Below are 25952 nucleotides of genomic sequence, written 5' to 3'. Positions count from 1 at the left end.
ACTCGTCTGTGATCATTAAACGTCTTCCTACAATGAGTCCAGGTACTCGGAGCGAAACTGCTGGCATTTAACAGCGGTTATCTGCTCCCATTGCAGTCTGGTCTGTTGCCTGGAGGACCTCCTGGCCCCCAGTGGAAAGATAACTTCTTTCCTGGAGCTGCCCCCCTGGACCAAGGCTTCGAATGCTGCATCCGAGAACACTGGAGCCCTTTCTCTGACCTATTCAGTCTTCTTTCTGAGCTTTGCCTCCACAACCAGTTCCAGCTGCTGCTGCTGCAGGCAGAATGCATCTCCCCTTTAAGAGACTACCTGTAAGAAGTGGAGGCTAGCTTTAATTGGAGCGAGCCTCACATGACCTTGGGCCCAGCGGGTTCAGCACTGGGCTTATTAACGCCACAATCAAATAAATTAGCAATCAGCACAAAATTATTTATACTTATTTCTCTTTCTGTTCACGATTTAACATTGAATTCACCCGGTGTATTTCACCTTCTTCTCAGTCCTTCCACGGCTTATCTCCTAATCCGTAAATGTCATTGGTTGGGGAGATAGCCTGTTGGTTGCCCTGGTTCCCCGCTATCAGCTCGCATTTTCAGCAATTTTCTGGGCAAAAGTTGTTTTGAGCTGCGATGTGCAGGGGCAAATCTAACTAAACTCCAGCAAATTCTGGCCCAGTCAGTTGACACTTTTGTGTTTTCCCAAATGATAATTTCTTCCAATGTATCTTTCCTTTGCATTTGGGAGGTATGTTGCTACTCGATGATGAAATCTCACGGCGATGCGATTTCTTTAATTATGTATTTGGTCGTGTGCATCTTTAAAGTTTAAATGGTGTGGTGGGATGGTCAAATGATCCGGAACTGTTGTGCGGGCTGGCAGAGAGCGGCCGGTTAAGCGGAAGGACGAGTTCCGCACGTGTGTTGCGCATAGCAACAGGCCGGGAGCAGGAGGCGGCGGTGTGAACCATGGTGGGCAAAGTGACGCGCCCCCGCCACAAGCTGCACTCGGCTGCAGTGAAGCTGAGTGTTGAGGTCCAGGCGGAGAGCGGGCCGCCCAAAGACCCACCGCTGTCCTGGCCGCCTATCCGACAGCCGCCGCCTGTGGGGAAGCAAAGGCTCCTGAAGGAGGTGAGTGAAGCTAGCAGGGGAAGCCTCCAGTCAGATTGTTCCACACGTCTACAGGAGATGCAGGGGCGCAGGCTACATTCCGATATTGGGAGAGTTTATTGCGAGGGTTTGCTTTTAACCACCTTTGTACTGATGGTAAGATTGATGCCCCACCACACAACATAACCTGGAAAGGTGAGACATCTGCTGTGAAAGTCTTGTCTTGTTGCACTCTTCAGGATGCAGATCAGTTATCCACATCACTATTCGCTGGAACCAACATCGACCCAAAGACACTTATTCAGAAGCTGGCCATTGATGATTGCAAGACTGTAGTGTCCAGCAAGAAAGGTAAGATTTAAATTCTCTGGTCGTGAATTTGGTATACTTGAGTTACATCAAGGTTCTCAAACTACTGTAAGAACACCCTGCTAACTTGCATTATGGTGAAAAGCCATCTTGCCTTGACCTGGTTACTGGAATTTTTTTCAATACTTTTTTTGAAAAATTATGCTGGAAAAATTTTTCATTGCTTTGCCAAACTCTCTCCTGTGCAGGGTCAGCCTGGACCAATACTCCTGATCAGTCCAATCCATGCCCTGCCTGTTATGGAGCAACTGAGCAGTTTGGCAACATCATCCCTTTCTATTTAATTGTTAAGCTTATGGCCATTTTCAGGGTTAATTGGCAGTCAGATTCATGCTGTAGCTTTGTCAGTGCACGGAACCCTTGCGCACACACCCACGCTTGCCATTATATTTACTGTAAACTCCCATTGACTGCAGAAAATGAAGCTTAAATCAGAATTATATGCAGTTGTCCATTCCCTGAAATTACCCTGTGCTTCACCAGGGAGGTGTACATCATAGGCCTGGAATTTCTTTGAAACACTAAAGTTGTGCCTAGACTAAGAGTTAAATTGAGTTACTTTTTTTTCATAGATTCATAGAAACTTACAGCGCAGAAGGCGGCTGTTCGGCCCGTCGTGCTGTGCTTGCTCTTTGAATGAGTGTTGTGCTTAGTCTCACCCATGCTTTTTGTCTGTAATCCTGTAAGTTCCTTATCCTCAAGTATCCACTCTGCTTTAAAATTATTTATAGAATCAGCTTCCACCACCTCTTCAGGTAGAGCGTTCCAGATCCCGACGACTGAGTGGAAAACAATTCTCCATCTCCCTTCGAGATATTTTCCCACTGATTTTAAATCTAGTTATTAACCCACTCGCCACAGGGAATATTTTTTCCCTATTCTAACAACCGGGGGCATAAATTTAAACTAATTGGTAGATGGTTTAGAGGGGATTTGAGGGGAAATTTCTTCATCCAGAGGGTTGTGGGGGTCTGGCACTCACTGCCTGAAAGGGTGCTGGAGGCAGAAACCCTCCACATTTTAAAAAGTACTTGAATGTGAACATGAAGTGCTGTAACCTGTAGGGCTATGGACCTAGAGCTGGAAAGTGGGATTAGACCGGATAACCTCTTGGCCGGCACGGACACGAGCCAAAATGTCCGCCTCCCGTGCTGAAAATTTCTATGGTTCTAAACTGTATCAAAACCTCCATCATTAAAAGCCTCTGTTAGGTCACCTCTTGACTTCTTTTCCAAGTAGAACAGTCCTAACTTTTCCAATCTCTCCTCTGAAGTCCCTCATCCCAGGTAAACCTCCTTTACCCCTTCTAAGGCCCTCCTGAAATGTCCACAATGTTCCAGCTGAGGCCTAACCAGTGATTTATAAAGTTCGTGCATGATCTCTCTGGCTTTATAGTCTATCCTTCTATTTATAAAATCAAGTAACCCATATACTTTTTTGACCACCTTATCAATGTGCCCTACCACCTTTTAAGGATTTGTGTATATGGACAGCAAGGTCGGTCTATTCATCTACACTTTTCAAAATCATGTCATTTATATTATGCTGTCTTTCCCTATTAGTCCTCCCAAAGTGCATCAATTCACTTTTTTTATTTTCCATTTTGAACTTCTTCTGCCATGCTCCTGCCCATTTCACCATCCTGTTTTATATAACCATGGAGCTTATAACTATCCTCATCATGATCTCCTTTGCCAAGTTTCGTATCATCTGGTAACTTCATAATTGTGCTCCCTACACATTAGTCTAGGCTGTTTTATAAAAATTGCAAATAATCATGGATCCAAAATTGACCCTTGGGGAACAGCACTGAAAAACATCCATCTACTAACACCTTTTGCTTCTTGCCACTAAGCCAATTTTGTATCCATACTGCCAATTTCCCCTTAATTCCATGGATTTCCATCTTCTTAAGCCTTGTGGAAATTTGTGTATAACTGATTTACATCTGTTTCATGCACACATTTCTTTGATTGTTTGTGCCACTCATGGGGTTTCATTTCTGCCAAGTGCGATCCATGAAATTCCAGGCCAGTCGAGTGTGGCTACTGCACTGAGGGTCACGGTTGAAGCTAAACTACTAGATTAAATGAAGACATGGGGCTTCCCAGTGGCTCAGTGAATAGCCAAGGCATACAGATCAAGGTTCAGCCCTGAGTTTGTGCTGAATTAGTTGAAACATAGAAACTAGGTGCAGGAGCAGGCCATTCGGCCCTTTGAGCCTGCACCACCATTCAATATGATCATGGCTGAAGATTCAACCTCAGTACCCCTTTCCTGCTTTCTCTCCATACCCCTTGATCTCTTTTGGCCGTAAGGGCAATATCTAACTCCCTTTTGAATATATCAAACGAACTGGCCTGAACAACTTTCTGCGGTAGAGAATTCCACAGGTTGAGTGAAGAAGCTTCTCCTCATCTCGATCCTAAATGGCTTACCCCCTTATTCTTAGATTGTGATCCCCTGATTCTGGAACTCCCCAGCAACGGGAACATTGTTCCTGCCTCTAACCTGTCCAATCCCGTCAGAATTTTATGTGTCATGTTTGTAACTACAATGTAATACCACTATTGTTGTATACACTCAACTTAGATGCACATCTTGACCACAGGGGGTGAACTTGTGGGAGACGCTCCTTACCTGGTCACATAGGTATATGAAAGGAGGTCCAACGCAGCGTCATCACTTCTGGAGTCCTGTAATAAAGAGTTGAGGTCACAGAGTGGCCTTGTCCCTGGACTGTGCCTCGTGTGGTTTCATGCTGTAGAGTAAGGACTTTACATTGGCGACGAGCAACGGGAATTCACGACCCACGAGAATGGCCACCGGTAGCACAGAGGAACGGTACTGTGTTGGGGAAGACTGGGACGATTTTGTTGAGAGGCTTCAGCAAAGCTTCGTTACGAAAGACTGGCTGGGGGATGCAGCAGCCGACAAGCGACGGGTTCATCTCCTGACCAGCTGCGGCCCAAAGACTTGTGCGCTCATGAAGGACTTACTGGCACCCAAAACCATCGGACAAAACCTTTTGAAGAGCTTAGCAAATTGATCGGGGAGCACCTTAAACCGGCGAGCAGCATACACATGGCCCGACACAGATTCTACATCCACCGACGTTGTGAAGGACAGAGCATACCGGACTTTATAGCGGACCTCCGGCGTTTGGCAAGCCTCTACGTTCACAGACGCCTGCAGGGGGGAGATGCTAAGGGACGACTTTATCGAGGGTATCGGTCATGCGGGAATTTTTCGCAAGTTAATTGAGACTAAGGACTTTACCTTGGCAGCGGCAGCGTTGTTTGCTCAAACTTTCATGGCGGGGGAGGAAGAGACGAAAATGATTTACGTGCGCAATTCTGCCTCTAACGTGGCGATGGATCAGGGAGTCAACATCATCAACGCTACTCAGAGCCCCGCAGGCAGGCAGGGGCAGTCCGACATTTACCAGGCAGCAATAGACCCCAGAACAGGACCTCAACAGAGACAATGGCAGCCTGAACAGACGTTCACGCCATCACAGTGGACAATGCGGTCCAGGATGGGGCTATTGACACCCACTAATAGGGTACTTAAGAGCAGTCAAAGGGACAGTCAGCGTCGAATTCCTGGTCATAGTCCCTTTGTCCCCAACAATGGAAACTTTAACTCATGCTGGAGGTGTGGAGGAAAACACTCAGCTAGATCTTGCAGATTTCAACAGTTTGTCTGCAGGAACTGCAATCTCAGTGGCCATTTAGCTCAAATGTGCAGAAAACCTGCAACCAGACTAATATGAGGCAGATGGACCAGAAGAGGGTTCTGTGAGGCAGGATGACTTTTGGGGCAAATCGATGGACGCTGAGGTTCAGCGGGTCCATGCGCCGAATATTCACAGCTCATACACCAAAATGCCACCAATGATGCTGAGGGTTTTGTTGAACGGTATCCCAGTACGCATGGAGCTGGACACTGGGGCCAGCCAGTCACTCATGGGCTTTCAGCAATTTGAGAAGCTATGGCCACTCAATGCCAGTAGACCCAAATTAGAACGTAGTGAGACACAATTACGGACTTGCACCAAAGAAATCATTTCGGTGTTAGACAGTGCAATGATGGCTGTCACGCACAATGGGTTAGTGAACCGGCTGCCACTCTGGATTGTCCCGGGCAATGGTCCCGCACTGTTGGGAAGGAGCTGGTTAGCCGAGATGAACTGGAAATGGGGGGGAGGGGGGTGGGGGATGTTCATGCAATGTCCTCGGTGGAGCGAAGTTCGTGCTCCAGTCCGGCAACAATTCGAGTCACTATTCCAATCGGGCATCGGGACTTTCAAAGGCACTAAAGTAGTGATGCACATCACCCCGGACGCCTGGCCAGTGCACCATAAAGCTAGAGCGGTGGCGTATGTGATGCGGGAAAAAAATCGAGAGCGAATTGGACCGGCTGTTGCGAGAGGGCATCATCTCACCTGTTGAATTGAGCGACTGGGCGAGCCTCATCGTTCCCGTTCTAAAAGCGGATGGCTCTGTCAGGATCTGTGGCGACTACAAGGCCACCATCAATCGGGTGTCCCAACAAGACCAATACCCGCTCCCAAGAGCGGAGGACCTCTTCGCCACGCTGGCAGATGGCAAGCTGCTCACCAAGTTGGACCTCCCTTCAGCCTTTATGACCCAGGAACTGGCCGACGGATCCAAACTACTGACGACCACCACCACGTACAAGGGACTGTTTGCGTATAACAGGTGCCCGTTTGGCATTCGATCAGCGGCCACGATTTTTCAATGTAACATGGAAAGCCTGCTTAAATCCATTCCTGGAACGATCGTATTCCAGGATGACATCCTCATCACTGGTCGAGACACCGAGGAACACCTCCACAACCTGGAGGAGGTGCTACGCCAACTGGACCGGGTAGGGCTGCGACTCAAGAAGGCTAAATGTATGTTCTTTGTTCCTGAGGTTGATTTCTGGGCAGGAGGGTTGCTGCAGATGGGATTCGGCCCACTGAATCCAAAACCGAGGCGATTCGATGAGCACCCAGGCCCTGCAACACATCGGAATTGCCTTCATTCCTGGGACTGTTGAACTATTTCGAGAACTTTCTGCCGAACTTGAGCATGTTGTTGGAGTCGCTACACGTGCTCTTGCGTAATGGTTGCGATTGGTTTTGGGGGTACTGTCAGGAACAGGCTTTTGATCAGGCGCAAAACCTACTTTGTTCAAACAAGTTGTTGACCCTGTACGACCCCTGTAAACGTTTAATTCTGACGTGATGCATCGTCCTATGGGGTTTGGTGCGTGTTGCAGCAGGGTAATGCTGAGGGTCAGCTACAACCTGTGGCTTATGCCTCCAGGTCGCGCGCTCAAGCAGAACGGGGATATGGGATGGTCGAGAAGAAAGTGCTTGCATGTGTCTATGGTGTTTTTAAAAAAAAAAAAAATGCATCAGTACCTCTTCGGTAGAAAGTTTGAATTAGAGACGGACCACAAGCCACTCTCATCCCTGTTGTCAAGAAATGTGTCTTGACTGGGGATTGGGCGCCCGCACACTGAGCATGCCCTGAGGAGGTCAGACCGTTCCACAGGTGGATGGATGAGCTCTTCATCCAAGCTGCCTGCCTGTGGGGTAGCCGGGTAGTTATGCCCCAGAAGGGCAGGGAGGCATTCATCAACAAACTCCCCAGCGAGCACCCAGGCATTGTGATGAAGGCCATTGCCCGGTCACGCGTTTGGTGGCCTGGAATTGATTCAGTCCTGGAACACTGTTCGCAGGTGCACAACCTGTGCCCAGCTGGGTAATGCCCCCAGGGAGGCCCCACTCAGCCCGTGGCCCTGGCCTACTAAGCCATGGTCGCGCATTCATGTTGACTACGCGGGCCCGTTCATGGAAGATGTTCCTCATTGCAGTAGATGCGTACTCTAAATGGATCGAGTGCATCACCTTGAATTCATGTACGTCATCCACCACCGTGGCAAGCCTACGTGCGATCTTTGCAACCCATGACTTGCTGGACATCCTGGTTAGTGATAATGGCCCATGTTTCACGAGCTATGAATTCCGGGAGTTTGTCGGGCAATGGCATCAACCACGTCAGGACTGCACCATTCAAGCCAACCTCCAATGACCAGGCTGAACGTGCAGTCCAAATCATTTAAGCAAAGTATGCTCAGGATTCAAGGACCCTCTCTACAATGCTGCCTATCGCACCTCCTGCTGGCCTATAGATCCCGCCCGCACTCGCTCGGGGAGTCCAGCCCGCAGAGCTACTAATGAAACGGACACTCAAAACTTGGTTGGCCCTCATCCACCCAGTCCTGACTGACATAGTTGAGGGGAAGCGCAAGTCACAAAACTAGTACCATGACCATAATTCAAGGGGGAGATGTATAGAAATAAATGATCCTGTATTCGTCCTCCATCACGCCATGGGGCCCAAATGGCTTGAGGGTACTGTAATTGACAGAGGGGAATAGGGTCATCATGGTAAAACTCAACAATGGCCAGATATGCCGTAAGCATCTGGACCAAGCTTTAAAAAAAAAGGTTCAGCATCGACACGGAGGAACCTGAAGAAGACCATGAGATGGAGCTCACACACTACCGCCAGCGAACGTGCAACAAGAGCAATCAGAAGAATGCACAGTCCCTGAGGTCAGCCCGGGCAGGCCGGAATCACCACAGGTGACAGACACTCACGTCAGTGTCCAACAACCAGAGCCCCAACTGCGGTGCTCCACGAGGGAGCGTAGATCACCTGAAAGACTAAACCTATGATCCCAGTAAGACTTTTGGGGGGGGGGGGAGAAGGTGATGTCCTGTTTGTAACTACAATGTAACACCACTATTACTGTATACACTCCACTTAGATGCACACCTTGACCACAGGGGGTGAACTTGTGGGAGACACTCCTTACCTGATCACACAGGTATATAAAGGGAGGTCCCACGCAGGGTCATCACTTCTGAAGTCCTGTAATAGTTAGTCACAGAGTGGCCTTGTCCCTGGAATGTGCCTCATGTGGTTTCATGCTGTAGAGTAAGGACTTTACAATATGTTTCTATGAGATCCCTCAAGTCTGAGGGCAGAGATCAGGATGCTACAATTGGCTTCAGTGTCCTTTTAGTTTAGGAGAGGGTAAACGTGGCTAAAGATGTCAGTCACTGCTTGCATTGACCAGCTGCACACTCTGTCTGGGCCTGGCCAGCAGCAACTTCTTTGAAGGCTATAAAGGAATTAGAGAGGAGAGTACAATTGTGGCTGAAGCTATGTGCACATAACAATAATGGTTCAGAGCAGCAAAAATGGGTTAAAATATCGGTATTGATTGCCAGGTTGTGGATTACCTTCCTAGACAAGAAATTATCAAGTGCCTCTTCCCCTCCCCTGGCTCCACCAAAAAACCATTACAGACCCGGTGGGAACCAAAGTTAAATATTAAAAGGTGAAATTACCCATTACTTTTTATTCTTTTCCTATCTTTGGTTTTCAAACTGGATGTTAGTCTCCTTTTTATATACTTCAAGATAGGATAGGCTTGCATTATATAGTACCTATGTCTCCCGAGTGCTTTATAGGTCATTATTTTTGAAGTGCAGTCATAGTTGTGGCAAAAATGGCAATTGCAGAAAATCAGGTCCCATTGATTTTTTTTTTTTGGTGGGGCAAATGGTCAGGACACTCAAGGGCAACCATCTCTCTCTTGAATAGTGTCATGGGATCTTTTATTCTCACTGCACAAGCAAACAGGGCTTCAGTTTACCCATGTTCGATTTTTAATGTGTTTTACAAAAGATGGCAGCTACAGCAATGCAGCGCTCCCTCATTACGGCACTTGGCATGTAACCCTGGATGATGTATTGAAGTCCTCGTGTTATCAAGTGAGCCAAGTTGACAGTTGTACAGTTGCAGCGTCCAAAATCCGGAGTTCTGGAATCCGGACTCTGGACCGATTGGTGACACGGTTGTCCGGAATCTGTAAAATGTGCCGGAATCCGTACCCTGCCGACCTCGAGGTCCCGCCACTGCCCGACCTCGAGGCCTCGCCTCACCGCCCCTCACCACATCGCTGCCCGATTTCGGGCTGCCGCTGCCTTTACCTCGAGGGCCTTGTCGCCGGCCTGCCCTCCCAGCTCCTCCTTCGGTGGGGCCCTGCCCGACCAATTCCTCCTTTGGGGCCCCCCCCACCCCCCCCCCCCCCACTTCTGACGTTCCGAAATCTGGAAATACCCAAACCTGAGCTCGGATGTTTCCAGATTCGTGACGTCAGAAAGACGTTCCAAAGTCCGGAAAAATGCAGAATCCGGAATGACCTCGGTCCCGAGGGTTACAGATTCGGGAAGCTGCACCTGGATCGATTAGGCCTGTATTCACTGGAGTTTAGAAGGATGAGGGGATCTCATAGAAACATATAAGATTCTGACGGGACTGGACAGGTTAGATGCAGGAAGAATGTTCCCGATGTTGGAAGTCCAGAACCAGGGGACACAGTCTAAGGATAAGGGGTAGGCCATTTAAGACTGAGCTGAGAAACTACTTCACTCAGATGTTAACCTGTGGAATTCCCTACCGCAGAGAGTTGTTGATACCAGTTCGTTGGATCTATTCAAGAGGGAGTTAGATATGACCCTTACGACTAAAGGGATCAAGGGGTATGGAGAGAAAGCAGGACAGGGGTACTGAGGTGAATGATCAGCTATGATATTGAATGGTGGTGCAAGCTTGAAGGGCCGAAGGCCTATACCTGCACCTAGTTTCTATGGGCCCAAGTTTCGAGCCGCGCCTAGAACGGCGCAGTCCCGACCTGGACGCCCGTTTTTCGCGCCACAAAGTGCGCCTAAAAAAAAAACTCCAGATTCTCCACCTCCCTGCAGGTCCTCTGGCCCTCGGCGCAGCCAGCAGGAGCTGTAGGGGGCAGAGCCAGGTCCCTGCGCTGAAAACAGTGCCGGGACCTCTGCACATGCGCGTTACAGTGGGCGCGCATGTGCAGTAGCTCCAGGCGCCCGAAACTGTGTGGGAGGGGCTGAAGCACACAGCCCCTAGCCCTGGCCGAACGGCCTCACTGGGGCTGCGTGGATAAGGCTCTTCCCACGGCCAGCTCCTGCTTCCTCCCGACTCGACTCCCGCTTCCCGCCTCCGGACCGGACCCGACACCCACTCCCCCCCCCCCCGGACCGGACCCGACACCCGCTTCCCCTCCCCCCACCCTCCCCCCTGTCCCTGGACTGGATCCGACCTGACCTCCCTCTCCCTCTCCCTCTTTCCCCCCCCCCCCCCCAACCCGAACCGACCTCCCTCCCACCACCCCCCCGACCCGACCCGACCCAACGCCACCTACCTGTAAATCTGGTGCTGGGGACGGGATCTCCTTTTCCTCTCCCCTCGCTGTCAGAAATACAGACACTGACAGTCAGAGAATGAGAGACAGAGAGATAGAGACACACTGAGGGGGGGCATCCCAGCATGCTGTTGGAGGGCTCCCGGTGCTGCAGTCGGTAAGTAGAAAATGTTTTTTTTTTTAATTTTTTTGATTGATTTATTGATGTATTTATCATTTATTATTGATGATGGCTCTTTATTTGTAAAACTGAAGTGTTTTAATGTTTGTAAACTTCCCTTTAAACATCCCCCCCCACCATTCCCTACGCCTGATTTGTAATCTACGCCTGATTTTCTAAAGTGTAGACAAGGTTTTTTCGAGCGTACAAAAATCTTCACTTACTCCATTCTAAGTTAGTTTGGAGTAAGTTTTCACTGACACAACTTTGAAAACAGGCGTAGGTGGCCGGACACGCCCCCTTTTTGAAGAAAAATTTTTGTCCAAAGTGAAACTGTTCTAACTGACTAGAACTGGAGCAAACTAAATGACGAGAATTCCGATTTCTAAGATACTCCGTTCTACACCAGTTGCTCCTAAAAAATCAGGAGCAAATCATGTGGAAACTTGGGGCCTATGTGTCTATGTACTTGCAAATATTATTGAAGCAATCAACTTGTGATTTATGCCCTCAGTTGATGCACCTACCCTTTGTGAAATGATGCCCAGTTTTAATTTTAATTTCATTTGGAGGGGGGGGAAAGTTATACCATGAATATCCCTTGTAAAATCAGAGTTAAGAAGGAGAAGTACAATACCAAGGAGGTGAGGTTGCCAAACTGCTGCACTGGGAAAATGTGCTCAAGGTGAATTAACAGTTTATATATATATGTCCTAAGTTGGCAAATTGATTAAAATGTAATTCAATTCCTGGGTGACCGTGATGACCAGGAAGAACCCTAGTAAGCAAAGTCACCTATGAGTTGAATTACATTTTAGTCGGTGTCAGCTGAGAATATGTCTGTTATATTAAAACTCTCGGTACAAAGGAAACATTTTACGACAGCATCTTAAATAAGAATAGATTTCTTCAATTGTAGTAGTATTTTAAATGTAGATTTTCTTAAGTGCAAATTGCCTGAAGCAGCAATTCTGCAGTTTTAGCATGAGAGTTTGCTTAAAAGTCACCAGGTAGCATGTGATAATGCAGTTTGGGTTTTGTCAACTTTGAACAGTGCAGGGTTGACTCAGTGACTTTTTACTTTGTGCCCTGCATGAAATGATCATTCTGGTAGTCTTCGGAGCAGTTCCGATTTGGTGATAGGTTTTAATTCAAGCTGGAGGGGTGTAGCATTGTTTTTTTTTCAGTGTAAAAATTTCCTTCTATCCTTTCCTATGATTTGTTTGAAATATCCTACTTAGTAGAAATCGTTGAGGAGATATAACATTTCAGCCAGGTCGAAGCCCAATTCATACTTCTCTCTTTTCGGTGAATGCTTCTGTTGAAAGAATTGGGGCTACATAATTCTGTTTTTGGACACTAATACAAACCAGTCAGTTGTTAAAACAAACCTAACTGCTGAGTTATTTAATGACAACCCTTCCTGAATCCTTCCACTGAAATATTGGAGTACTGTGCACTCATACTCAAGTCTACCTGTAAATAAGTTCCTTCCTTTTTAAAATCTTTAGAATGTGAATGTGATCTCCTGTAGCTTTTTTATTTAAAATAACAGACCATTATTTCCATGCCGAGTTTACAGATTACAAAGGTATACAACTCACTTGCAGTAACTGCCCTGATCTGCGCGCTCTCCCCAGCTGGTGAATTTCCTTTGCAGACTTATGGGGAGCGAAGGGAATTATTTCTAATTCACCACCTCCTCCCAGTTCCAATGCCACCCACGCATCACCTGTAACTTCTTTCTTGACATCACCCTGCGCTTGTTGACCAACATTGGCTCCCTGTCTGGCAACACCTTGTATTTTAAAATTCTCATCCTTATTTTCAAATCCCTCCATGGCCTTGCCCCTCACTATCTCTGAAACCCCCTCCAACCCACAATCCTATGCGATCACTGCGCTCCTCTAATTCTGGCCTCCTTCATTGGCTGTAAAGTGCTTTTGAGATGTCCGGTGGTTGTGAAAAGCGCTATATAAATGCAAGTCTTTTTTTTGGCCTCTTGCGCATCCTCGATTTTCATCACTCCACCATTGGCGGCCATGAATTCAACTGCCGAGGCACCAAGCTCTGGAATTCCCTCCCTAAACCTCTCCGCCTCTCTACCTCTCCTTTTATGTGGCCCCTTAAACTCTACCTCTGTGACCAAACTCTAGGTCATCTGTCCTAATATCTCCTTATGTGGCTTGGTGTCAAATGTTGTTTGATAATGCACCTGTGAAACACCTTGGGACATTTAATACGTTAAAAGTGCTATAAAAATCCAAGTTTTTGCTTTCCCCCCCCCCCCCCCCCATCATTGCTTCTCTCTTTCCACCCCCTGCCTCACCCCACAATCACTGCCTTTCCCTTCATTCACCTTTGCTGACCTACCCACCTCCCCACTTAAGAAATCCCCATCGCTTTGCATTTCTTACTGGCACCAGACTATTCCCCATTTCCTTATTCCAGGTCTCCCAATGCCTGCAACTGGTCTGCCACACACACTGATTCTTGCAGTGCTCCTATACTAATCAATCTGCTGCAACCAGACATTGCTGATCACTTTCCAATATTCCCACATCCTGCTACTTCCCTCCTAATTCTTGCAAAGTCTTGCACTGCTACTATTACTCCCACACCCGAGGGTTCATGTTACCAACACTAGAATCTTACAGCCAAGAATGAGGCTATTCAGCCCATCGTGCCTGTAAAAGAGCCGTCCAATTAGTCCCACTCCCCTGCTCTTCCCCATAGCCCTGCAGTTTTTTTTTCTCCAAGTAATTATCCAGTTCCCTTTTGACATATTACTGAATCTGCTTCCACCACCCTTTCAGGCAATGCATTCTAGATCATGGATTTATGAAGGGGAAGTCATGTTTGACAAATTTGCTGGAATTCTTTGAGGATGTAACGAATAGGATGGCTAAAGGGGAACCAGTGGATGTGGTGTATTTGAACTTCCAGAAGGCATTTGACAAGGTGCCACATAAGGTTACTGTACAAAATAAAAGTTCACTGGGTTGGGGATAATATATTAGTATGGATAGAGGATTGGCTAACTAACAGAAAACAGAGAGTTGGGATAACTGGTTCATTCTCTGGTTGGCAACCAGTAACTAGTAGGGTGCCGCAGGGATCAGTGCTGGGACCCCAACTATTAACAATCTATATTAACGACTTGGAACAAGGGACTGAGTGTAATGTAGTTTGCTGACGATACAAAAATGGGAGGAAAAGCAATGTGTGAGGAGGACATACAAAAATCTGCAAAAGGACATAGACAGGCTAAGTGAGTGGGCAAAAGTTTGGCAAATGGAGTATAATGTGGGAAAGTGCGAGCACTTTGGCAGAAAAAAAATCAGAGCAAGTTATTATTTAAATGGAGAAAGATTGCAAAGTGCTGCAGTACAGCAGGACCTGGGGGCACTTGTGCATGAAACACGGTTAGTATGCAGGTACAGCAAGTGATCAGGAAGGCTAATGGAATCTTGGCCTTTATTGCAAAGTGGATGGAGTATAAAAGCAGGGAAGTCTTACTACAGCTATACAGGGTATTGGTGAGGCCACACTTGGAATACTACGTGCAGTTTTGGTTTCCATATTTACAAAAGGATATACTTTGGAGGCAGTTCAGAGAAGGTTCACTAGGTTGATTCCAGAGATGAGGGGGTTGACTTATGAGGAAAGGTTGAGTAGGTTGGGCCTCTACTCATTGGAATTCAGAAGAATGAGAGGTGATCTTATCGAAACATATAAGATTATGAGGGGGCTTGACAACATGGATGCAGAAATGATGTATCCATTGATAGGGGAGACTAGAACTAAGGGGCATAATTTTAGAATAGGGGGCCGCCCATTTAAAACAGAAGAAATTTCTCCTCATGAGGGTTGTAAATCTGTGGAATTCGCTGCCTCGGAGAGCTGTGGAAGCTGAGACATTGAATAAATTTAAGACAGAAAGAGACAGCTTCTTAAACGATAAGGGGTTATGGGAAGTGGACCCGAGTCCATGATCGTATTGAATGGACTCAGATCCACTTCCCTGCAGGCTCGAAGGGCCCTATGGCCTACTCCTGCTCCTATTTCTTATGTTCTTATCATAAATTGCTGCGTATTTTTTTTCTCATGTCTCATCTGGTTCTTTTGCGAATTACCTTAAATCTGCGTCCTCTGGTTACTGACCCTACTGCCATTAGAAACAGTTTCTCCTTATTTACTCGATCAAAACTCTTAATGATTTTCAACACCTCTACCAAATCTTCTCTTAACCTTTTCTGCTCCTAAGGTGAACAACCCCAGTTTCTCTCGTCGCTCCACATCTTTCATTACTGGTACAATTCTAGTAAATCTCCTCTACACCTACTCTAAGGCCTTGACACCCTTTCTAAAGTGTGGTGCCCAGAATTGGCCACAATACTTCAGCTGGGGCCTAACCAGTGTTTTATAAAGGTTTAGCATAACATTTTTTGCTTTTGTTTTTGTACACTGTGCCTCTTTATAAAGCCAAGGAATCTGTATGCCTTTTTAACAGACTTCTCAACTTGTCCTGCCACCGTCAAAGACTTGTGTATATACACCTTGATGTGTCTCTGTTCCTGATCCCCCTTAAAAATTTTACCATTTAGTTTATATTGCCACCTCATTTTCCTACCGAAATGAATCACTTCACACTTCTCTGCATTAAATTTCATCTGCCATGTGTCTGCCCACGTCACCCATCTGTCTGTCTTCCTGGAATCTTTTACTGGCCTCCTCATTGTTGACTTCTTTTCCATCCTCAAATTTTGAAATTATGCTCTGTGTACCCAAGTCCAGGTCATTAACATTTATCAAAAAGCACTGTGGTCCCAGCACCAATTCCTGGGGACACCACTGATTACCGTTCGCTACTACTCACTGCTTTCTGTCCCTTAGCCAATTATAGCTCCATGCAGCCACTGCCCCTTAATTCCATGGGCTTCAATTTTGCTAACAAGTCAATTCTGTGGTACTTTATCAAACTTCTTTTGAAAGTCCACATGCATAGCATTAACCACACCCTCTCGACCCCCTCTGTTGCTTTGTTAAATAGCTCAATCAAGTTAGTCAAATGTAATTTGCCTTCAATAAATCCATGCTGGCTTTCAGTTATTAACCCATATTTTTCCAAGTCTCAATTAATTTTGCCCTGGTTTATTGGCTCTAAAAGTTTCCCCACCACTGACCTTGGGCTGACTGGCCTGTCGTTGCCATGCTTATTTTGAACTGAGGTGCAACATTTGCAATCTTCCTGTGGCGTCACACCTATATCTAAAGAGGAAAAGCAAAATACTGCGGATGCTGGAATCTGAAATAAAAACAGAAAATGCTGGAAATCTCAGTGGGTCAGACAGCATCTGTCTCTCCACAGATGCTGCCTGACTTACTGAGAGTTCCAGCATTCTCTGTTTTTATATCTAAGGAGGATTGGAAGATTATGGTCAGAGTCTCTGCAGTTTCTTGCCTTGCTTCCCTTGGCAACTTGGATGCATCCCATCTGGACTGGGTGACTTTTCAACTGAGGACCGCCAACCTTTTTTGTACCTCTATCTATTTTTATCCTAGCCAATATCGCTGCTACCTCCTCTTTTACTGTGATAGTGGCAGAATCTTCTTTAGTGAATGCAAATGCAAAGTAATCAGCTATGCCCTCTGCCTCCACAAGATCAATCTCCATTGTTCCTAATCGGTCCCACCCTTCCTTTGACAATTCTTTTACTATTGTATTTATAGAAGACTTTTGAGTTCCCTTTTATGTTACCTGCTGATCCATTCTCACACACCCTGTCTTATTTATTTTTTCAGTTCTTCTCTTCTTCTATTCAGCTAGGTTTTCTACTGAATTATGAACCTGACATTTATCATAAGCCGCCTTTTTCTGTTTCATTTTAATCTATCTTTTGTCATCCAGTGAGCTCTAGCTATTGATGCCTTTCCTTTCCCCCTTGTGGGAATGTGTCTAGGCTGTACCCGAACTATCTCCACTTTGAGCGCCTCCATTTGCTAACTACCAACCAACATGGCTCACCCTCGCGTCTCCGTACTGCTACATGAAGTTTGTAACCTGGAACATCTTCTCATTCTCCTTCCTCGCTATCCTTGCATTGGAGGGGAAAATAAAATTAACCACATTAAGCCACCAATTTACAAATTCTATTTGAATATGTTATATCATCATAAGCAGTCTCGAGGAAGACTTGCTTCCACTCTTAAAATGAGTTCTTATGTGGTTGAACAGTCCAATACGAGAGCCACAGTCCCTGTCACAGGTGGGCCAGATAGTCGTTGAGGGAAGGGGTGGGTGGGACAGGTTTGCCGCACGCTCCTTCCGCTGCCTGTGCTTGATTTCTGCATGCTTTCGGCGATGAGACTCGAGGTGATCAGCGCCCTTCCGGATGCGCTTCCTCCACTTAGGGTGGTCTTTGGCCAGGGACTCCCAGGTCTCAGTGGGGATGTTGCACTTTATCAGGGAGGCTTTGAGGGTGTCCTTGCAATGTTTCCACTGCCCACCTTTTAGCTCGTTTGCCGTGAAGGAGTTCCGAGTGGCACGCTTGCTTTGGGAGTCTCGTGTCTGGCATGTGAACTGTGTGGCCTGCCCAGCAGAGCTGATCCAGTCATCAAGATTTACGGCACGGCCCTGGACAACATGGAGCTTCTTATCAACGAGAGCAGGCATTAACGATGAGATTCAACACCGCCTCCAGTGCGCCAGTGCAGCCTTCAAACACTTTTCCTCAGGCAGCCGAAGAGCAGGCCCTCATAACTGCCACCAAGCTCGTGATCTATAGGTCTGTAGTAATACCTGCCCTCCTCATGTGTGGTTCAGAGACATGGACCATGTACCGTAGACACAAATCGCTGGAGAAATACCACCAACGATGTCTCCGCAAGATCCTACAAATCCCCTGGGAGGACAAACGCACCAACATTAGTGTCCTCGACCAGGCCAACATCCCCAGTATTGAAACACTGACCACACTTGACCAGCTCTGCTGGGCAGGCCACATAGTTGAATATGTACACAATCATGGAATTTAAGCCTGAAAAAAACACTCAGTTGTCATCCTTTGTGACAGATGCAAAATATAACCTGCTATATGTTACTTAGCTGTAAAGTGAAACTGGCAGGCACCTACCAGTTTCTACAGTTCCCTGACCCACAATTAAACGGAGTGGTCTTTGAGCCCATGTTTACTTAAGAATGATTGAACTTTTTTTTGAACTTGAAAGGAGCACATGGGTAGAATATGATGCATTATAATAGGTCATTCAGCCATTGTGCCTATGCCAGTGAAATTATTTACACCCAAGAATGTCACTCTATAATTTTGCTTGTAAGCAGGTTGCTGCTGCAGTTGGCAAGCAACAGGATTATTTAGGCAGTCGACAAATAAAAACAGCTTGGGTGTCTGGAAATCTATTTTTCAACCCATGGCAGTGGACTGCTTTATTTGATTCTGTTTCAATAGGCATAACCTTGTATTCACTTCAAATTCTCTCGAGTGGTAATACATGAATTGGGCCCAACCAGCAGATGGTGCTGAAGTAATACTTAATTCAGAGCACTGTGCAAGATTTAATCGAGATGGTTTTAAACAGACAGGCTGATGTATGTGGGCAATATTTTGGACTATAGTAGTATATACTTCACTCCTATTAATTTACAGTCAGTCTGATATGTACAAAGTTGGCTGTAGTTCCAAGTCCTGTAATCTTATGTGGAGTTGTGAAAATGACATTAGTGGTGGTCATTGTTTTGGTTAAGTAAGGTCTGTGTTAAATACAATATTGTGTAGCACTGCAGTCCTGCTACTTTCAAAGGAGATAGTTTTTTCACTTCAAGCATTGTAAGATAATGGTGGTAAAGAGTAATTGAGTGAAACATACTCTGGCACTACCAGAATTCACTCTAAAGATGTCCAGGCTATTGGACTAATCTTTGTCCTGTTTTCTTGCATAGGTCCAGCCTAGATTAGGTTTCTAATACAGATAAATGGGCCCAAGTTTCGGGTGGAGTTGCTCCTAGTTTTTTGGAGCATGTTAGAAATTGCAATTCTCGGATATTAGTTTGCTCCAGTTCTAGTGAGTTAGTTTAGGTTGGCTTTAGGTAAGGTACTTTTTTTTCAAAAGGGGGTGTGTCCAGCCACTCAGGCCAATTTTGCAAGTTTCGGCAGTGAAAACTTACTACAAGCTAACTTAGGATGGAGTAAGTATCCACTTTTGTAAGTTCTGAAAAACCTTACCTAGAGTTAAGTTTAGTGCAGGCACAGCCAGAGACGGCGGGTAGGAAGCATTAAACACAAAGGACACATCAACATCACAACAGCGAGGGGTAAGGGAAGTTAGAGGATTTTCCATAAACACCATCACAACAACATTAAAGAAGCAAAGTACATTTAAAGCACTAAACAAAGCCATACATTTAAAGCACTAAGCACTAAACAAAGCAGTACATTTAAAGCACCAAGCACTAAACTAAGCACAAAAAGTAATAGGTAATCAATCAATAAAAAATGGAAGTCCTTCCTTTATGTGAAGGGAAGGTGTCTCTCTCTCTATCTCTCTCTCTATCTCTCTCTCTATCTCTCTCTCTATCTCTCTCTCTATCTCTCTCTCTATCCTGTCTGTCTGTCTGTCTGTCTGTCTGTCTGTCTGTCCGTCCGTCGCTGGAAGGAGGCACCCCCGCTCTTTCCTCCGGCCCTTCGATCATTGAGTGCCCCCCAACCTACGCTCCTCCATCCCTTGCCACACGCCCCCCCCCCCCCCCCAGCCAAGTATCCACGCTCTCTCTCTCTCTCTTTTCTCCCCCCCCCGCCCTAAAGTATTTCGCTCCTCTAATTGATTGGCCCAACATGTAATATTCTATGACTGTGTATGCCAATCAACAAAGAATTATGGTATAACCTGAGCGAATTAGTTAACTCCTTGCCAGAGTTCTCAAAGAATCTAGATTCGCATGTATGAACTAATGCTACTAAATTCCACATCTAATTTAACATAACTAACTTCTTCATAAGGTTATACAATGACCTACAATAGGTTTTTATATTGAACGGCAAGGTAACCATTGACTCTGTTAATAATTGGTAAGCGTTTAAATTGTTGGAGGGATTTAGATACATTAACTGTATTGTGATATCTCGGCTGTGGGTGGGTTTCCTTGGTTATAATATCAAAGTGCTTTATAGTCCCAAGTTTTTTTTTTAGTACTCCCGACCTGCGGTGGTGGTTCCTCGCAGGTCGGGGTGGCCCATGACTGGGCTCTGCAGCTTCCAGCACGAGCTGTTCCAAGTGTGCGATAGCTTCGAGATGACATCATCAGGACCCAGGTCGTCGTCTGAAGCGTGGGCAGGAGCATCGGCTGGGCCCTGGTAAAGCAGAAGGTTGTGGCGGACTTGCGACGAGTGATCAAGGCGGTGGAGTGACGAAGGATTGTGGCTGAGATTTGGTGGGCGATCGTGGCAGAGATTCGGTGAATGTGAGGTGTGGCGGAGGAGCGGCGAATGTTTGTGGCGAAGGAGCGGTGAGAGATCGTGGTGGAGGTGCAGCGAATGAGGGTACAGGGCACAGAAGGGCCTGGGGCAGCACAGGCCAGCCCTCACTGCGCTGTGTGCGCGCACTAGGTCCTGCAGCAGAGCAGGTCTCTAGTCATCCTGGTAAGGCCTAGCTTTGTCGAGCCCTTGTGGTGGCTGCTGTGCAACGGTCACCACACGTTTTAAAAATAAAATCCGCGACACCGGCATCTGCCACCCCCTCAATTGGAGTTCAGGACTGGAATATCGGGTCCTTCATTGAAACATCTGTGAACTCATATGGCAGCAAGTCATCCTCGTTTGAGGGACTGCCTATGATGATGATGAGTCTCAAGTTATCGTGAGGCTAAGCATGATTAGATCGACAGTTTGTATTGAATGTTGCTGACAAGTTAATAGCGTCTTTATGTTCTTCGGGTAGACTTGCTCTTGGAAGCTTATGATGCATATCGTCTTCGGTTGTATTCTTCTGCTTCTGGCTCCGCTAAATTTGTGAATGTGTTTTTTGGTGCTGCTGTGCTATACATATATGCTGTTCTTGGTGATGAGTCGTTCACCACCGTGGCAATACACTTTACCAGTTTACTTTGGTTGATAAAACACAGGGCTGGAAATTCCTTTTTGGGTCATTGCGGTTTTTTGATGCCAAAAAAAACGCTATGACTCCGCTAGGATTTCGAGGTGGAAGATTTGGGGGAAAATCCGTCCGTGGGGAAAAATCGGCATTGCACGATGATTTGCGACGTAAACCGCAAATTTTCTGCAACTTTTCTCTAAGGCCGATACCGCTGCGAGTTGGGCCTGGGGGAGCGGGGGGTGGGGGGGGGGTGCATTTTCCAAAAAATAAAAAAATCGCAAAACATTCAAGATCCTTTTCTAGTGGATCGCTGCAGAAGAATTTAAGAATAAACTTTTAATTTGCCTTTTTTGCAGGTTTTCATACCTACCGCTGTTTCCAAGGGCTGCACAGACAGGTTTTTCCTTGGTGTTTTTTTAACCCTATCTACAGGTCACCGTTGTGGCCAAACTTGGACGAAAGCGCTTTTTCCAGTCTTGCACGCTGGTGGTTTGCTGCTCAGCGATATTTCAAAACCGCCGGTTTAGAAGACTTCAGGGAATTTCCCGCCGCACCATTTTCCACCCAAAACGGCAAAATACTACCAAAAAATGCGGCGGAAGGTTGCTGAATTTCTATCCTTGAATATCTCTCAAAGTTACAATTCTTAAAACTCTGAGCCAACTGGATCATGAATCTCTTCCACTATGTAAATCCATTTTGACATGTCAGGAATTATGATAAATCTATGTATGAGAGCCAAGACTTTCTGCCAGTGAACATTCCATAGCTACGACTGGGAGCAATATTCTGATGTTGATGTCTCCTCAATAGATCCTTGTGATTATTGAATAGTCAGATAACCGAACACACTGCCCCAGCTTTCCAGACTGACCTATTGGAAAGTTTGATAATCTTTGTAGTCTCGGGCTCCTTCAATTGTGTGTTTATTTGTGTGTATATCTTTTTGACTTGAGTCTCTGAGAATCTAAGCTACTCAGAATTCCAGCCTGAAGCCATTGAGCTTTCATGGAATTCAGTCATGTGTTTCAGCAGTCTAAGATCCTACAGGATGAAGGGTTTTATTACAGTTTACTTATTCATGTTTACGTTGGGTGAGAAAAATCTGTGAACTTTGTATGCTCAGATATTGATAAATTCATAGATGTTGAGAAATAGTGCTGTAGGCCAAGACTTGGAACAAAACAAGGATGGATGGAGTTTTAAATCCTGTATTTTCCATGTTCTGCAGTGCTGTTTGTAAACACAGTTACACCCCTGACACTGACTTTTGAGATTAAAGGAAAAACAGACCCTTTATTTTAATCCTGTTTATTACTTTTCTTTATGGTGTTATACTGGTTGATTTCTCTGGCATTTCACATGGAGTTTATATTTTGTTTTTAGGTTTAGTGGGAATAATCGGAGAAGAGGAAGGGAGGGGGGTGGGTGGCTGTAAGGGGTAGGAGGAGAGGAGGGAGAATAGAATGTTCCTCATTGATGCTCAATAGTCTGTGGTAGGGTGCTTGATTTTGAGGGTGAAAGACCAGAATCTTGTTTATCGAGGGAGTGTGTGGCTGGTCAAAGGAGGCTGGAATGTCAAGGTGGTAGGTGTTCCACAGAATTGTTCTATACTTTGATTGAAGGAGAAATTGTTGTTTGACTTTTAGGGGATGGGTGAAAATAGCACTACCAGCTGCTTAGTGGGTGTTTAGGATTTCATAGAATCATAGAAATTTACATCACAGGAGGAAGCCATTTGGTCCATTGTGTCGGTGCTGGCCGTAAAAGAACTTTCCAGCTCTTGGTTTGTAGCCCTGTAGGTTATGGCACTTCAAGTGCACATCCAAGTACTTCTTAAATGTGATGAGGGTTTCTGCCTCTACCACTCTTTTAGGCAGTGAGTTCCAGACCCCAAAACCCCAGGTCAACTCCCCTCTAATCTTTCTATTAATTACTTTAAATCTGTCCCCCTGGTTATTGACCCCTTTGCTAAAGGAAATAAGCACTTCCTATCCACTCTATCCCGGCCCCTCAATTTTATACACCTCAATCAAACCTCCCCTCAGCCTTCTCTGTTCCAAAGCAAACAACCCCAGCCTATCTAATCTTTTTGTCGCTAAAATTTTCCAGTCCTGGCAACATCCTTGTAAATCTTCTCTATACCCCCTCTAGTGTAATCACCTCTTTCCTGTAATGTGGTAACCAGAACTGTATGCAGTACTCTAGCTGTGGCCTAACTAGTGTTTTATACAGTTCCAGCATAACATCCCTGCTCTTGTATTATATTCCTCGGTTAATAAAGGAAAGTATCCCGCATTCCTTCTTAACCACCTTATCATGTATTGCTACTGACCTTAAGGGATCTGTGGACATGCACTCCAAGGTCCTTCTGTTCCTCTACACATTTCAGTATCCTACCATTTTATTGTGCATTCCCTTGACTGGTTAATCCTCTCCAAATGCATTTTCTCACACTTCTCCGGATTGAATTCCATTTGCCACATTTCTGCCCACTTGACCAGTCTGTTTAAGATCATCTTGCAATCTACAACTTTCTTTCCCCCCCGCCCGCCCGCCCCCCAATCAACCACACGGCCAATTTTTGTATAATCTGTAAACTTCTTAATTATGCACCCTGCATTGAAGTTGAAATTATTGATAAATACCGCAAAACGCAAGGGAGCTAATGCTGAGTTGTGCAGAACCCCACTTGAAACAGCCTTCCCGTCATTAAAAACATGCGTCAATCTTTATCCTTCGCCTCCTGCCTCTCGGCCAATTTTGGATTCAACTTGCCATTTTCCCTTGGACTCCATGGGCTTTTATTTTTCTGACCAGTCTGCCATATGGGATCTTACTAATAACTTTTATTCATAGTGTCTTTAATGTAGTAAAACGTCCAAAGGCGCTTCACAACAGTCTTACAATCTTGTCAAAAGCCTTGCTAAAATCCTTGTAGACTACATTAAACATGGTGGAATGGGATTGCAACTTGTGCGGATGTCTTGCTCAATGCATAATAGAGAAGAAAATTACCTCCCTCTTGGGGAAGGGTTTACCTAATAGGATTCAGGGTTTGTGCATCCTGTTTGGCAGTACAGGTACTTCATTATTGGCATGCTCATTTTATTGACTGCTCAGGGATTCTCGCGGGCAAAGGTGAACTTATTTACTCTGGCAACTATTGGCATTTTTTTGCATTTACTAACTTTAGCTTGGATTTCGTAAGCACCTGTTCAGCAGAAGGTAGGGTTTTTTAAACCGGAAATTTGCAATGCCAGTTATGTTTCCATTCAGTTCCTATATTGGCCATTTAAATGTGCACAGATTGCTGAAAGGCTTTTGCGTTGGCCCTTTCTGATTTGTAGAAACAAATTGACTTTAGACACATGGAGGAATTTCTTTTTTAGTTTCTTGCTGATTTAACTATTTAAGCTGGTTAGAGAGTTTCTGCCATAATTTGTTGAAATTGTAGTGTCATTAAAGAGGAAAACTGGTCTTGCTGGCTTTCTGAAGAGCACAACAATCTGTCATATAATAGATGAAGTTTCACTACCTTGGGTCATGTAACAATACACTTAGTGTCACCTATATGCGCAACATCATTGTGTGTAATTGGAGCACAATGTTTTTTGGTTTAGTGTATATGAAACATTCAACATAATTTAAATGTAGTGGAATACTCTTTTTAAACCAACTTACCCTCTTCCACCAGTTAATCAAGAACTCCTCGGCTCTGGTTCTTATGCAGAGCGCTGAACTTTTATCAGCCCTGCCTTCACCAAGCTCAGCTCACTCCCTTCCCTGAGTGCATTGTCCTCATCCTCATTTTCAAATCCCTTCAAGATTGTTGTTTGCTTTTAAATATGAGCCATCTTTTCCAGTTTAACATCCATCATGCTATCTCTGGCTCCGGAGGCTTTTGCTTCAATCACTACCCATGATCGTTGACCCAGTCATGAACTACTTTGCTTTGCTGCTGTTCTCACTTCCTACAAAAGCCTCTTGAAAACCAAATATTTGGGACAGTACTGTTTCTCCCCCACCCCACTTGATTTTTCTTGTTTTCTGCTTGTTGTTCCCTTTTCTGAAGTGCTCTAAGACTTTCACATTGTTGTTAGGACTTTAATTCTCTCCCATTATAGAAACTTAGAAAATAGGTGCAGGAGTAGGCCATTCGGCCCTTCGAGCCTGCACCACCATTCAATAAGATCATGGCTGAGATGGGAAGGTAACTCAGTCATTCACACAGTCTTATAGGAACGATATACTCAAGTTTATTTTGAGATCCACTAATCACTGCTGACAAATTATCAGAATGCTGTGAATCTGAAAATATTTTTGGTATTTCACACATGTTTCTTGCATAAAGAGGTATAAAAATAACTTCACAAAAAGGTGATATTTTCCAGAAAGTGTTAACATGGTTCAGACTTGTAACATCTGCTTTCTTTAAATGGAATTAGATCAACAACGAATGGAGAGTAATCAGCTGAGCATCACTAATCATTCTTGAATGGTGATTATGCATTTTTGTGTTCTGTCTGCAGATACTGGAAGGGATTTGATTTGTACTATAATTCTAGGCTTGGATCAGAGGTGTGTTTGTAATCCATTCGACTGCGGATAATCACAATCTGGATTTATATTTTCATATATTTAGAGCTGGCAAGGTGGGAACAATTCTTTTGATGGTAGATGTCATAAATGGAACCTATAGTTGATTTTGTTTGATACAAACATAATGTGATCCCCTTGTGGAGGCTGTCTGCTCACGTGGCTCATTCTCAACCAGCTATAAATAGAAAACCTTAACTCTTTGCTGCCAATGTCTTCTTGCATTCATCTGGTCTGACCCTCAAAACCAGTTCTGACATGCAAATTTAATCAGCTCCACAGAGTGTTGT

At 45.4% G+C, this 25952-nt stretch overlaps 1 protein-coding gene across 1 annotated transcript in view; it reads left to right on the top strand.

The window, feature by feature from the left end:
* Nucleotides 1–402: 402 nt before the first annotated feature.
* slx9 (SLX9 ribosome biogenesis factor) overlaps nt 403–25952 on the top strand; it is a 189359-nt gene continuing 163809 nt past the window's right edge. The window contains exons 1-2 of the mRNA XM_070874896.1: nt 403–1127; nt 1346–1457. Coding sequence (XP_070730997.1) covers nt 966–1127; nt 1346–1457 — 274 coding nt within the window. The 5' untranslated portion in view covers nt 403–965. The remainder of the gene's footprint in view (nt 1128–1345; nt 1458–25952) is intronic.

The sequence above is a fragment of the Pristiophorus japonicus genome, chromosome 3 (genome assembly GCF_044704955.1).
Source record: "Pristiophorus japonicus isolate sPriJap1 chromosome 3, sPriJap1.hap1, whole genome shotgun sequence".
In the NCBI taxonomy this organism is placed as follows: Eukaryota; Metazoa; Chordata; class Chondrichthyes; family Pristiophoridae; genus Pristiophorus; species Pristiophorus japonicus.
The sequence above is the reverse complement of the archived record's forward strand: the minus strand, read 5'-3'. Positions and strand labels throughout refer to the sequence as shown.